The 14,134-nt window shown below is 43.2% G+C and overlaps 2 protein-coding genes across 2 annotated transcripts; one reads left to right on the plus strand and one right to left on the minus strand.

The window, feature by feature from the left end:
- The first annotated feature begins 62 nt into the window (after positions 1–62).
- Positions 63–2,127, plus strand: LOC138591825 (fibrinogen-like protein 1-like protein). The gene is made up of 2 exons (XM_069662522.1): positions 63–207; positions 1,433–2,127. Exons 1-2 carry the CDS (start codon positions 63–65, stop codon positions 2,125–2,127), a joined length of 840 nt encoding a protein of 279 aa, XP_069518623.1.
- A 1,366-nt stretch (positions 2,128–3,493) lies between these two features.
- On the minus strand, positions 3,494–5,074 carry chrm5a (cholinergic receptor, muscarinic 5a). The gene has a single exon (XM_069662097.1). The coding sequence runs from the start codon at positions 5,072–5,074 to the stop codon at positions 3,494–3,496; it is 1,581 nt and encodes a 526-aa protein (XP_069518198.1).
- Positions 5,075–14,134: the final 9,060 nt, after the last annotated feature.

The raw sequence follows: 14,134 nt of genomic DNA on the forward strand, positions 1-14,134 counted from the left end.
AACAAGAAAGTTCTGTATCATTAACTGGAAACTGTTGTTGCGAAAGCATAGGGAACTGAAGGATGAAGAGTCTAAGATGCTGCCTGCCGGCGGTGGGCCTGCTGCTGCTCAGTGTGGCTGGAGTTCACATGGAGCATCTCCAAGCTGAGAACCTGAATCTCATTCCTCCAGATCAGCATAACCTGGTCCTGAACCGGGGAATAAAAGGTAACTTTCACTTTCAGTTTGATTGATTGATTTTTTTTTGCTGGCTTGCAGCTCTTTGGAAAATAAATGCACAAACACTAGTGTAGAAAAATCCAAACTCTGATGATAATGGGACAGAGTAAAACACATGAGCACATGATTGTTTTTAACTCACGTTGTTTGGATTCTTCTGTGGGCGTGGGTCAAACTCCAGGCTCATTACTGATAATTTTTACGTCCCCTGAGGTGATTTGTGCAGATCATTTCTCGGACAAACTGTTGTAACATTTGATCAATGTTTAACCATGTTTACCAGGTAAACACTGATAAACAGCGTTTGTGCGCTTGTGTTGTCATTTGACTAATTCCTGGCATTGCTGTTTAACACAGTCTGGCTTCTGACTTACTGCTGTGAATGCTTAAGCTGAATCATTTTAAATTACACAGGGTGGTTTAAAAATTTTAGGAACTGCAGTTCAGTTTCTTGCCAAGAGTAAGATGAGAAGATTGATACCACTTTAACTTCTGTTCTGTAAATATGCAGCTAGCTAGCAGCCTGTTAGCTTAGCGTACCACAAAGACTGGAAAGAAGAAATAAAGCTATCTTGGACCCATGAAAACATATTATAACTCATAATTGTGCAGCTCTAAAGCTTAAGGATTAAAAAATATAACTCAGTTCATGTTAATAGTCGAAATACATTATGTTTTGATTGTGATAATAGTGCAGAACTCCAGGAAGTTGCTGCACCCTGCCAAGTCATTCTGCACTGTTAGCCCCCCTGTCAAACCATGATTTGTCATTTTAAGACTTCAGTTTTTACATGGATTAAAGGAACAAACTACCAAGTGTATAAGCTTAAGCTATGCTAGCTGCTGCTTTGTCACCTATGGACAGGACATGTTCAGGCTAGCTGTTTCCCACTATTTCAGTCTTTGAGCTAAGCTATGCTAACACTCTACTAGCTGGGTGGTATCAATCTTCTCATCTAATTTCAAGGGAATAACTGTAGAAAGGTTTTAATGTCAGCTTAATAAACACATCAATATATTTTAGAAGGGGGGGATTGGCACAAAACCCATCATTGTAGTATTAGCTAGTGTTTGCAATTTTCTCTGTACCCAACTGTCTTTGCATTTTTTGGTGACTGTCAACATCAACTTTAGCATCAAATAGATATCATTTGAATCTATTACCTTTTAATACATATGTCTGAGTAACACTACTTGTTTATATGCCCAACAGTGCTGCCCAGAGACTGCTATGAAATGCTCATGACCTCTTCAGGCAAGGCCAGAGACGGTGTGTACCTGATCCAACCAGGCGACTCGCCCATCGTGGCGCACTGTGCCATGCAGGAGGGGGGCTGGACTGTGGTGCAGCATATCACAGTCAACAGCAGCCTGAATTTTGATCGCACCTGGGCTGAGTACAAGCATGGTTTTGGGGATGTAACTGGAGATCACTGGCTTGGGAATGAATACCTCCATCAGCTCACACAAGGTCCTGGACGCTACAAACTGGGAGTAAAACTAGTGGACCGAGACGCCATCACGAAGACAGGGGAGTACGACCCCGTTCTGGTGGAGGATGAGTCATCAGCCTACAGGCTGAGGTTGGGGTTGTTCCAGGGCACAGCTGTAGACGCTCTGACCCTGGACACAGAGAATTACCTGCATGACAACCAAAGATTCACCACTAAAGACAGAGACAACGACAACTACTTCCAAAATTGTGCAAAGCTGGAGTTTCAAGGAGTTCCAGGAGGAGGTTGGTGGTACGACGCCTGTGCTGGCGCCAACCTCAATCGCAGGAACGTCATCTACTGGCAAAAGGACTGCAACAAGGAGCGACTGTGCAAGTATGCATGGATGATGGTGAGGCCTTCAGACACAGTTAAACTGATTCACAGTGGGGACTGCAGGAAGGATGAGCTGTAAGGAAGCCATTCACAGGATTTTCAATGTTGTATAACACTGGATTTGGCAGATATTGTGTGCCAATGTTTTCTTAGCAGCAGGCTACATCAGTGATAGATGTAAAGCTGGACATTCATTCACCACATTTTATTCAGAAATGCATGGACATGATCACAAAATACTGAAAAGAACAAAAAAATAAGTCACAAGCTCTGAACACAGTATAAAAAAATGCAGTACGGTTTGAGCTCAAGCTTTGTTTCCATCGTATCAATATATTAAGCAAAGCATCTTTTTTCATTTCCCAAATGACAAGTGCAGATTTCTTGTTTATCACAGTTACAAAAATGTGCTTCATGACATGTTAGCTTATGACACATGTAAAACATCTTTTTGTATGTCACCTCCCACCGAATGCTTACAGAACATTTCACAAATAGCATTTTTCTTTGCCACAGTACAACACAAGTTTGCCAGAAACACAATGAAAATGTGATGATAAATTTATGTAGTTACAGTAATTCAGAGAAAACAAAGAAGAAGAAATATCCTGAGGATGAAAAATGATAAACCGAGTATAATCAACACTATGTGCCATTCTCATTGTAAACACTGATATTGTGTCGCAACTTTAAGTGTAAAATGACTATAAAAGCTTTCAGGGTTTTTTTTGTAAGCCAGATCAGGTTCAGTGTTGGGTTTTTAATAAATGTTTGTAAAATCAACAATGGAATATTTTTTATTATTTGCAGAAAATGCAGAACATGTGATGTAAAAACAGTATTTTATATTCACTCCTCTGACAAATGACATTGGCACACGTGAAAAGGCTTCGATTACCATCAAGTTACAATCTTGACTTAGCGAGCAGATTCTGACATCAGGACGACACTTATTAGCCCTTTAAAATAAAATCGCAATTCCAAAATGTGCATTCTCGATACAAACACAATACAGAACAAAACACAACAATGGATATTTTTGGGTGTAAGAGCATCGATTTAGGGGGGGGAATAATATCAATTTATGAATACTTTCTGGAGAAAAAAATGGAGCAATTACATCATGGTTCTCTGGTGCGTCTTACAGTACAATATGAGTGTTTATTGATGGCATTTTAGACCAACAATTTTGGGGAAGACTACTTATATTACTTGTAATATTTCATAATTTATTTACAGTCTCTGATTTCTGTATAATGGGCCAATTTTATAATGTTTTATAAAGTTTTAGCAGTAATTAGCATTAGCACTAGCAGACCTAATGATTGATTAGCAACACTATAAACTGTACCAGCCCCCTTTTTTGTATGTTTACCTTTGATATAACCCAAGTAATACAAACATATAATTTACAGCCATCGTCAAACATCATCTTAAAAAATAGTTCATGTCAGTTTGGAGCTAACCACAGGGTTCTGTCCGTACCAGTACAGCTTCTCCTCGATCCTTTTCTTCTTCCACTGACAGAGTAAGAGCATGCGGAAGGTCTTTTGGAAAGTCTTGTTGCAGAGAGCGTAACACATGGGGTTGACCGTGCTGTTGACGTAGCACAGCCAGTAGCCCAGGTGCCACAGCGAGAGGGGGATGCAGTCTGAGCAGAAGGTGGAGATAAGCACCATGATGTTATACGGCGTCCATGTCAGGATGAAGGCCAGCAGGATAGCGCTGAGCGTCTGAGCCGCCTTCCTCTCCTTGATCAGCACCATCCTCTTCCTCTTGGTGATCTGGTTCTTCAGCGAGGCGTCGATGGGCTTAGACGTCGAGGAGGTGGATGGGACGCTCATGGACTCGGCCGAGGAGAAGGTGGACGACGCCATTTTGGTGTCTCCGTTCTTGCTGTGGTTCTCCACGTGAGCGTCTTTGGCCACAGGCTTGAACTTGTAGGAAACACCCTTGCTGCTCTTCTGAGAGTTGCTTTTGGGCGGCGTCTGGAAGAAGCTATCTTCTTCGTAGCTGCTGAGCTGCTCGTTTTCGCTGCCTACTCCGCTTTTTATGGTCTCACAAGCCTGGTTCCTGAAGGAGGTCTGGAAGCCGCCTGGAGACACGGGCCTCTCCTCGTCCTCAGAGGAGGCGTAACTGTTGAAGGTGGTCAGCTGACCAGCTTTGGACCACTCATCGTTGGTTGTTGCTGCTGATTTTGCAGCGTTGCTTCTGCTCGAGGATGACCAAGAGGCTTGAGTCCTGTCATGTGAAGCTGACCTCAACTTACAGCTAAAACAGGATCTTATAATGGTCTTCTGAGGCTGGGTGACCCCAGGGTCTGTTGGAAAGTTAATCCCCTGCAGCTCCGCCAGATCTTTCGTCCTCTTCTCCGTCTCCTTGTAGATCCGACAGTAAAGGATTGTCATGACTGACACGGGGATATAAAAGGCAGCAATGGCTGTCCCAAAGGTTATCACAGGCTCAGAGAAAAACTGTATCTGGCATTGCCTCTCGGGGACTGTCCTTTTTCCAACAAAGTACTGCCAGCAGAGAATAGGCGGGGCCCAGAGGACCAGCGACACCATCCAGGCCAAGCCGATCATGATCCCGGCTCTTTTAGGAGTCCGTTTGGCCCTGTAGGTCAAAGGTCTGGTGATGGAGAAGTATCTGTCAAAACTGATCACCAACAGGTTCATGACGGAGGCGTTACTTGCGACATAGTCCAGCGCCAACCACAGGTCACAGGCGAGGTTCCCTAAGGCCCAGTAGCCCATCAGAATATAGGAGGTATACAGGTTCATGGAGAAAACGCCTATGATGAGGTCAGCAGCTGCCAGACTCAGCAGGTAGTAATTATTCACTGTCTTTAGCTGGCTGTTCACTTTGAAGGACAGCATCACCAGGACGTTCCCCACTATGGTGATGAGGCTGACGATAGCGGACACAGTCGCAATGGTGATCACCTCCCAGAGACTGTGAGTGACCAGGTGGAAATCCATCGTGCTGGTATTTACAGAGGAGTTCAGCATGCTCTCTCCCTCCATGGTCTTCCAGTGTTTATTAGCATCCAACCATGACACAAGCGTCAGGATTTGTCATTTTTAGAAAGATTTTCTGGAAGGCAAAGAAAGGAAATGTTAGCTTTTTATCCCTTTGTACCATGGAACTAATCCAGCATGTTGGCAATCACATACTCACATTGGCTAAACTAAAAGTAGGAGAATAAACATGCTTCATATGTTTTCCTAGTAAATAAAACTTATCATTATTGGGGGTGATGTTTTTCTCTATCATTTGTTGGTGTCATCTGCTGTAATGATGTCATTTGGCCAATGTCTTCATGCAGTTGACACAATCACATCAAGCTCACGTGAGTAGACCATATGGAGAGTTTTAGGCAATCTCTGCAAACATCTGTGGCACATTTCAAAAATCCAGGTCATTACATCATTTTATTCCTCGCTCTAAATCTGTGCTGTCGTATTTATAGCGCTTAAACTGAGTTTGTAGTTCACTAAGATCACTAAGATGAATTAGAAAATGTGGCAAATAAATCTGCCATGTGACAAAAGTGTAAGTGCAGCATTATTTGTATTTAAATGTGTTTGCTTCAATCCATTAAACTCTTTAGAAATAGTTTAACGTTGAGGGTACTTGTCCATTCATTCTCCATACAACTCATCATGGCACTTAATCACTGTGAGGTAAAGGTTTACCCAGCATGCATTTGGCAAAACAAATGGAAGTACCATGAAAAAGTGAATACAAACACAGAGACGCACGTTCAAAGTCACAACTGCTATTTCCATTTAACGTGACATGTGTGTTTGGACAGCACGAGGAAAATTAATCCCTGTAGGAGGAGTAAATCCAAATGATTATCAATGGCAGGTGAATCTGGGCACTATATCATTATGAATCATTTACACCCAACCAGTTATTGAAATACTATCTCCATCACCAAGCATACAAGTCAATATATGTGAGTATTTCTCCTGATGGATCGACAGTATAGTAGCTGTCACAAAATTAATTAATGAGGAGAAATGTCCGAACTATGGTTGTTGAAAAACACTGAAAATCCAGCCATGAAATTTGCAAGTGTATAAAATGTTGAACGCAACCTGTTCCAAACCTTGAGGATGGTGAAACATACAAATGTGCCTTCATTTCAAACTTGCTGACAGGTAATTAGTCAGCCAAGCATCAAATTCCTCGTTCCTGCAGTGTTTACCAAAAGTGATGACAGGGAATTATCAGAAAAAGCACACATTTCTTGCTTTGAAAGCCTCTGCAAATCCCTTATTCCTGGAACAAAAACTCCCTTCTTTGCAGTCCAGTGATCACTCAGAGGAACGGAATAATTTTCATTTAGCGGAGGGTCCATTTTAGTCATTTTTCTGTTTTAAAAAACGCTTGACGACCCGACTCTCAGGTGACTTCCTGTCACCAAAGCCAATGACTAAAGCACATGTATACAACAGCAGTAAAACAAATTGTGTTTCTGGTATTTTTCACAATAAGGTTTGGACTTTTTAGAGACAGTTGCTGACATGTTTTCAGAGCAAATTGCCCAAGAAGTGGTGAAGGACATCTATGCCAGAAAATAGTCCCTAGTGGAGCAGCTCTGCCTGATTCTGAATTCCCATAACTAGTCCACACAATACTGTTTTAGCACTGCTCATTTCATTTGTGCAGGTTTAAAGTGTCAGCCTCTAATAGGCTCGGTACTCACACATAACTACTTGCCCTGCACCAGCAGAGGGCAGCACGCACCCTCCGCTCCCTCCTTCACACACGCTCCCTGCACTCTCAGGTTAGAGCAGTGGTGTGCATGCACATTTTCATCCCTGAAGCCGGGATGCAACAATCGATTGTGAACGAGGGGCTATCCATGCCAAAATATAATATATAATGTTTGAAATACGCCCACGGGAAACAACTATGGCTTCATGACCTAAAAATCCATGATGGTACCATGTGCTCTTTCTCCTGCCTTGAAGGTTTTTATTAACTGTATTGAAGCGGCAATAAATTCCTCTGGGTATGAGTCCATTTGTATATGTGGATGGATAAACAATTGAACTCCATGGGGGAAACAAAGATTTGTGCCCATTCACTGTATCAATGAGTCTCTGTGACGTACACTTCTACACATTTAGTTGAGATATTCAGACACTCCTCATTAAGGAAGTACCTCGGCCAACTGGGCAAACACCACCGATACTTTCAGCTGTGCCACTTGCTCAGTTTAACGTTAGAGACTTTCAGCCCAGCTCTGGCGTACGATCTTCCAAGCTCCAAATGTTTACGAATGTTTGATGCTCTCAGTGAGGAGCGACAACGAACTTCAGGGCACACACCGCCTCCACTGAGAAAATCCTCCATGTGGCTTGTACCAATCGGACCTTCTGGCGGTCAGCCAATCCTAGCAAATGGGTTTGGATGCACTGGCCAACATATGGGCATGGAAACAGCTGACAGGATGGGATATTAAACAAAGAACTTTAAGTTACCAAATCTAATTCTGGCTCTCCAAGCTTTCTCAGTGCATTGGAGATGACCCCTTCATGACCCAATCTGCTTCATTTGTTGATGCATGATCTCTTGTGTGTCTCATGTGAGAAGATCTCTCTTAACTGCTCTTGCCCCACCGAAGATATATCGATGTAATTTCTGCCAACAAGGCAATACTTTGCAGGACATCGTCTCTGCTCTGCACTTGAGAAATGACTTCCTCACTTATTGGCATTCCTTGGACAGTGCCAGGTTAGCAGGAGTGCCACAGCAGCCTGAGGCCCACACAAATAACATTCCAGTCACTGCGGGGGTCCTCCTGGAGGACTTAGATTGCTCCTTATCTTCTTATATGGCGACATTTCATATCACATCACTCAAATCCCAACATTATTACACTCTCAAGCTTAGGGGGTGTCATGAATCTGTCCACATTGTCTCAGCTGTTTTGCCGTATTCACAACGGTAACAAATTGTCCCTTTGTTTTTATTGTTTATTTGAGCGTCGATCCTCATAATAAGGTAAAATACCATTTTGGTTTTCATAAGTTTCCTTCTCCACAGAGAAGAATTGATCTTTTTTATTCAACGCTTTTGTAACATTTCAGCCTTGCTATCAGTATGGCTCTAGGACTGACAATGTTGTTTCGCTACCATGTGTTGAAACATCTCAAGAACTAACGGAGGGATTGCCGTTGAATTTGACATAAATGTACCCGTCTAAATTGGTGATCCCGCCTCGCCATGATCGGGTCAAATATTTCGTCATGTAATTGTTTTATGACCAAACACCTTCAAACCTTTTCCTTTCAGCTCCAGCTCAAATCATTGCGTTGTGTTCAGTGGTAATTAGCAAATGTTAGCATGCTAACAAGCTTAACTCATTTTGTTTAATAAACAGCAACATGTTAGCGTTGTGATTGGGAGCATGTTAGCATGTTGACTTCAGCATTAAGCTGCTTAAAGTACAACTGTGGCAATAAGTACAGCCTCACAAAGCTACTAATGTTTTCAACTGATGTTTCTAACTAGGTGTTAGCCATTTTTCACCTCAATTCAGGGGCTGCGTCCTTCAAAGGACGCAGGCAACAAAGGATGAGTCATTTTTAGCATGCGTAGACCGCTAAAACCAAACAGAAATGAGGCAGTCTGTTCTACGGGGGATTTCCTGTTCACGTCACCAGCTGTTTCTGCCCTTACCCTTGCGTCACAAAGCGCAACAGTCCTGTCATCTCGCAACAGATAGCTAACAGGTAGCTAGCTAGCTAGCTAGCTAACATAGCTAGCATCACGTAACTCAACCTATTATTTTGAAGGTATTTTCAAGCCCACCATAACATTTGTTTATCGTTAGCTATTATATTGAGTTAAACCAAAAACTTTTACATTTAAAAGTGGCCGCTTGAGTGTTCGCCCTCTCGTTTGAATTGTACAATGACTCTTGGGATAGGCATCCTTCGTCGCCTGGGAAAGGGAGGACGCATTTGTCCGCTGCATCTGAAGGAGCCTTGTCTCCAAATGGGACAGCCTTTGAAGCGCCGCTGTGACACAATCAGCCTTGACCTACGTCCTTGGAAGGATGCAGCCCTTGAATTGGGGGCTTCTTCTAATTGATAATTAGAAAATGTAAGCATGGGCAACTAAACATAAGAACCTCAGCAGTGTGACTTTGAGCCTGTTGCTAGAACCCTGATGCTATAGCGAAGCTTGAAGCACTGCTGTGCCTAAGACCAGCCTCACAGCATGGCTGCTCTTGGTCTTATTTTTTAGCATAATTCATTTTATCAGTTTGGAGACTTTCTTTAAAGACAGTGTAGCTGGAATTCAACAAAACACACCAGCTGGAGTAATGAACAAAAAGTGGACAGCAGAGCGACCAGTTTCAATTAATGATGACAGAGATGGTGTTTAAGAAACGAGATATTTCTGACTCACCACTGAACATTCAGTGCTAAGCATACACACACACACACACACACACACACACACACAAAGTATGGACTTGTTCTACCTCATGACCTCAACCGGTGGAACAAGTGAAGCCTGCTAATAGCTTCTAAATCGAAGCAGGAAGTGTTTTAATGGTTCACTCAGAACTCAGAGTGTGGGGTAAACACAGACTCTGCATCACTATAAATAGTGAATATGGTCCACTGTGGCCTGTTTTTGGACTTTTTATGGATGCAGTTTGGTATCAAATGTGACGCACGGTGGGGAAGAGCTTACTGACGCTGTGTGGTCAGGAAAGAGGACAAACAGAGACCCTGCTGCAGATATCTTGGTAGCGTACCACCTGAATGTGTACCTGTATTTATAACTTGTTTATACAGGGTGTGAGATTAAAATATTAGAGGAAGTGACAAATATTAGTCCCGCTCTCACTCCTGCTATGAGTATCCGACGGCTGCCTGAGATGTCGTGTCAGTCAGAATATAGAAGTGAAGTCATTGACCCAGTGATTTACATGGTCCAGTTTGTGAGTGAAGCTTGACTAGGAAGCAAAAATCCGTCCTCCATGGCCTACTGAGTGCAGAGGCGGACATGTTTAATGGTGGCTTCCTGCAGGTCCTCTGGCACCTGGCCATCAGAGCTCCTGTGCAGAAGCTCCATACACTCACATCCACCCGGCCTCCCAGTCATACGTAACCTTTCTTCTCTCCACTCTTCTTCTTTTGGTTTCAGATATGCACAGCAGAAGCGTGAAAGCAAATAGCACAAGCGTGTATGTGTGTGTGTATGTGTGTGTGTGTGTGTGTGTGTGTGTGTATGTGTGTGGCATTTGTGGAAGAAAAGGAGAGAAGATGAGAGAGACCATCTGAAGAAGAAGAAGCAGAGAGCAAAAGAGAGGCGCGTCAAAGCAAAGGAAGCAAAGGACACTGTGTGTGAGAATGTGTGTGTGTGTGTGTGCTGAGTATGTATGATGTGCAAATTAGCCCAGAGCTTTTTGGCACAATGGTTCGGGCGTCCTATCAGACCACTGACCCATGGCTCAGATTCCTGCATACGTGACGTTCTGGAAATGCTAAGTAAATTCTTGAATCATTCAGAGTGTCGGGCGTTTGAGGAGAAATAAAGAGGATTATAAATGTTGACGTGAAAGACCCGAGTCCCAAACATGCGATCTGAAATATTTATTGGTGTGTCGTGTGTTGGCGGCCGTGGCCTAACACTCAGAGAAGCACATATTGGGATGTAACACAAGTCAGAATGTGTAATAAAGAGTCTACCCGTCTGCTTTTTTGTAAATTCAGAGCTGAACTTTTTCTCCTCGGTGATTTGAAAACAAGTATAATCCTGAATTTTAAATGCCTTTTCTGAAAAGTAATGATCATTAGGTGAATGTTATGATCTGCTTATGGACACCCAGTGGGTTTGGCAGCTGCTGAAGATAGTAAAATGATAATGCTTAATGCCTGCAGGAGATCTGTTTTACGAGCAACATTTCATTAATACCCCATCATTTGGATAATGATCATGGCTTTAAACTCATCTGGGCTCTTGTAAGAAGACTTTTACTCTTTGTCTTCCACTGCTTATGCTTCCAGGTTGTCTGATACTTGTTGCCAACTTAGAGCACGCCCATTATTCTTCATGATGATATTGATGATGATTGATTTGGATGTCCTGGTTAGACGTGCTCCCTGTTAATATGTGCTACACAAAACATAGCTTTATGGTATTAATGATTAAAGCAAAATGAGAGCTCCCGAACCAACATTCACAATTTCCTTCCTTTGACTTCAAAAAGTCAAATTGCAATTTAGTCACGATTTCTTCCCCCAAACCTACCAAACCATTTCTGTCTAATGGGAGCAACAATATACTTCCTGTTTTTTTTTTTTGTTAAGAGCACCACCACCTTTCCACAATTGTTGCAACACCTCACCAGATCTGTGGGGACTGGGTGGACTCGTTAAAATCACGGTTCACTGCTCAATCCTTCCTCGTTTTGTCGTTTCCACTTAATCAAAGACGGGGGGGGGGGGGGGCGAAAGGAGGCTGAGAGGCGTGTGCTCTGGCTTTTGAGGGAAAATATTGATTGTTGTTTTTATGGAGGGAAATAAGATGACTTTTTGATTGTATGATAGTGTGATCAGCGATGAAGACTGAAGGAGTAGAGGGGAGGCAGGGTGTGGAAGAACGAGGACCGTGCTATAGAATTGGGTCCACTTCTGACAAACAGGATGATGGATGAAGCTTTTAAAGCACACATGGCAGAGACAGAGAAAAACTATAGTATGCTTTAAAATGTACCTGTTGTGTGATTTAAATAAATACGTATACAATCTAATGTATGGCACCTTCTCTAAACACACACTTAAGCGGGAGCACTTCCTCCTGCTTTCATTAAGGTAAAAGGCTCCATTAAAAATACATGCACCGACCACTCAGACATTCACTTGAGCACACATGATGCTATTTCCCCTTAAATCCAGGTCACGCCATTTAGCATCAATCAAAAAGTGCACATTCAACCACTTAGGATTCATAAAGACTGTGATGTAAAGAAGAACAAATACTCACAATGACTTTCATCAGATCTCATATTCTTCTGTTTTAGGGAGGACTGCGTCTCCTGGTGGGAACAAAGTTCATAGTTAATCCCTTTGTTTTGCCCGGGAAGCCTTCAGGTCAAGTGTGGCGCTGGGGAACAGGATCGCAGCCCAGCCGGAGGAGGGAGGATTGAGGCGGATGAGAAATCCTGCTGACTTGACCCCCCGGCATGCCAGGGCGAGAGGAGAAACAGGACGAAGGGAAGACGGCTCGGGTCGTCCCTGAAGGCAGCATCACGTTCCCCTCAGACATCCAACGCAGCCTTTGTGTGTCCACATGAGAAAAGTATCCTCAAGTTGCAAGAGCATCCTTCCTCAGTCATTCATTAATTAGTGGAGTCTGCTCAGGAGGGGGAGGAAGGAGAACTTCACCTCCTATAGTTTTAGCTGAATTAAATGAACCTCCTCTCAGTGAAGTTGAAGCAGAATGAGCCTGAGAAAAGTCACTGCCACGCTGCTGCTGCTGCTGCTGCTGCTGCTGCATCCACTCTGGCTGGCAGACACAGATGTAGCTGACGCGAGCTTGCTGGGAGGAGAAATTCCCATAGGGCTGAATGGTTCATCATGTTTCGGGACAGTGAGCATGCAGCTCAGACCACAGAGTGTGAGAGGGAGGAAGGAGTAAGGAGGGAGGGAGGGGTGGCTTCAAGGGATTCATTTTTGGAGGGAGCGTGTGTGGAGTCGGTGGTGTTAAGCCAATCTTGTTTTTTTGTGTGTCACATAAACTATTAATTGCCTCCATTTGTGCCTCTTTTACCACAAAACTAAGCAAGAAGACACAGTGTCTGGGGTTATCACCTCTCCAGACTCTCTGTGTTTGAACAGCGTTGAGGCTGAAGCTGCGTGTTTATCAGGAAACTCATCTGCGGAACATAAAACACCAGCGCTGCCTTTGTGCTCACATGGCAGAGCGCTGACATGGCCGGGCCAGATAAGCAGACTACTGAAGTGACAGATGTTTTTCACTCGGACCTTTTGTGTGTGTTCGTGCGTGTGTGTGTGTGAGTGTGTGTGTGTGTGTGTGTGTGTGTGTGTGTGTGTTTCATTGTGCTGATTGGGGAATTATTCTCTTGGCATTAGGCGACCGTCCTGGATGGGTGTAAAGACCTTATATGTTTTAATCCGGATGATGGATGCTGCTCTGTTGCATGAGCGCCCATCAAATCAGCGCAGAGATACAATATATCCAGCTGCTGTCAATACATTACTGTCAGCTGTAGGCTGTAATGAAGGTATTTTCCCTCATTGAATGTATGGAACCGGCTCATATTCACAAGGTCATAGGACAAAATTGGCTTTTGATCCAGTCCTCATTCACTGCAGGGGATTATCATATTACCCTCACTTATAAGCTCTGGTTATATTGTAAGGCTTTTATTTTGTGGTTTCCAATCCAAGGGTCAGGAACCCCCCCCCCAAAGGACTGCAACACAAATAAGCAAGCTTGGTCAAATATTTCTTCTTCACAGTTCTTAATAGTTTAAAAACTATTTTCAGTATTTTTTTTCTTGTGAATTATTTGATCATTTAACATTTCCAGGCAGTTGGCAAGCTGGACCATACACAGTATAAAAAGATGGACGACATGATAGCTAACCAAAAAGTGAAGTCAAAACATTTCGAGCGCCCCCTGCTGACTGGCTGCAGTATAGGTCATAAAGCCCGCCTCTTCCATGTTAACAGATGGGACATGAGTCAAACTATAATATCAAAATACATGCCACGTTTCTCAACATGGTTTCTGTCATTATAGTTAGTTCTTATTATGCTGATTTACATCCAAGTGTAACATTTTCCGACAAGTTTATTTTTAATTAGTTATTTAATGCTGTAAAAATGATGATTGAGAGCTCTGTTGACAAATCTGGCTCCAGCAGCCGATCTGTTCCCGATCCGAACAGCGAGAGGAGACGTAACTAAAACAATCACTACAGTCACTGAAGTTTCCATATCTGTGAACGTCTGCTGCAGACCAACACAAGAAGCTGTTCTGCTGTTAAACACGCCAACGTGCGGGATCCTTGTTTTCTCAGT

The sequence above is a fragment of the Semicossyphus pulcher genome, unplaced genomic scaffold (assembly GCF_022749685.1).
Source record: "Semicossyphus pulcher isolate SPU_LCO1_2020_fin unplaced genomic scaffold, fSemPul1.0.p SCAF_14, whole genome shotgun sequence".
Classification (NCBI taxonomy): Eukaryota; Metazoa; Chordata; class Actinopteri; order Labriformes; family Labridae; genus Semicossyphus; species Semicossyphus pulcher.

What these genes read in the sequence shown, in the direction of transcription:
- LOC138591825 (XM_069662522.1), top strand. Translation starts at nt 63, where the DNA reads ATGAAGAGTCTAAGATGCTGCCTGCCGGCGGTGGGCCTGCTGCTGCTC. An exon ending in CCTGAACCGGGGAATAAAAG is followed by an intron (nt 208 to 1,432) that starts GTAACTTTCACT and finishes TATGCCCAACAG; the next exon opens with TGCTGCCCAGAGACTGCTAT.
- chrm5a (XM_069662097.1), bottom strand. Translation starts at nt 5,074, where the DNA reads ATGGAGGGAGAGAGCATGCTGAACTCCTCTGTAAATACCAGCACGATG.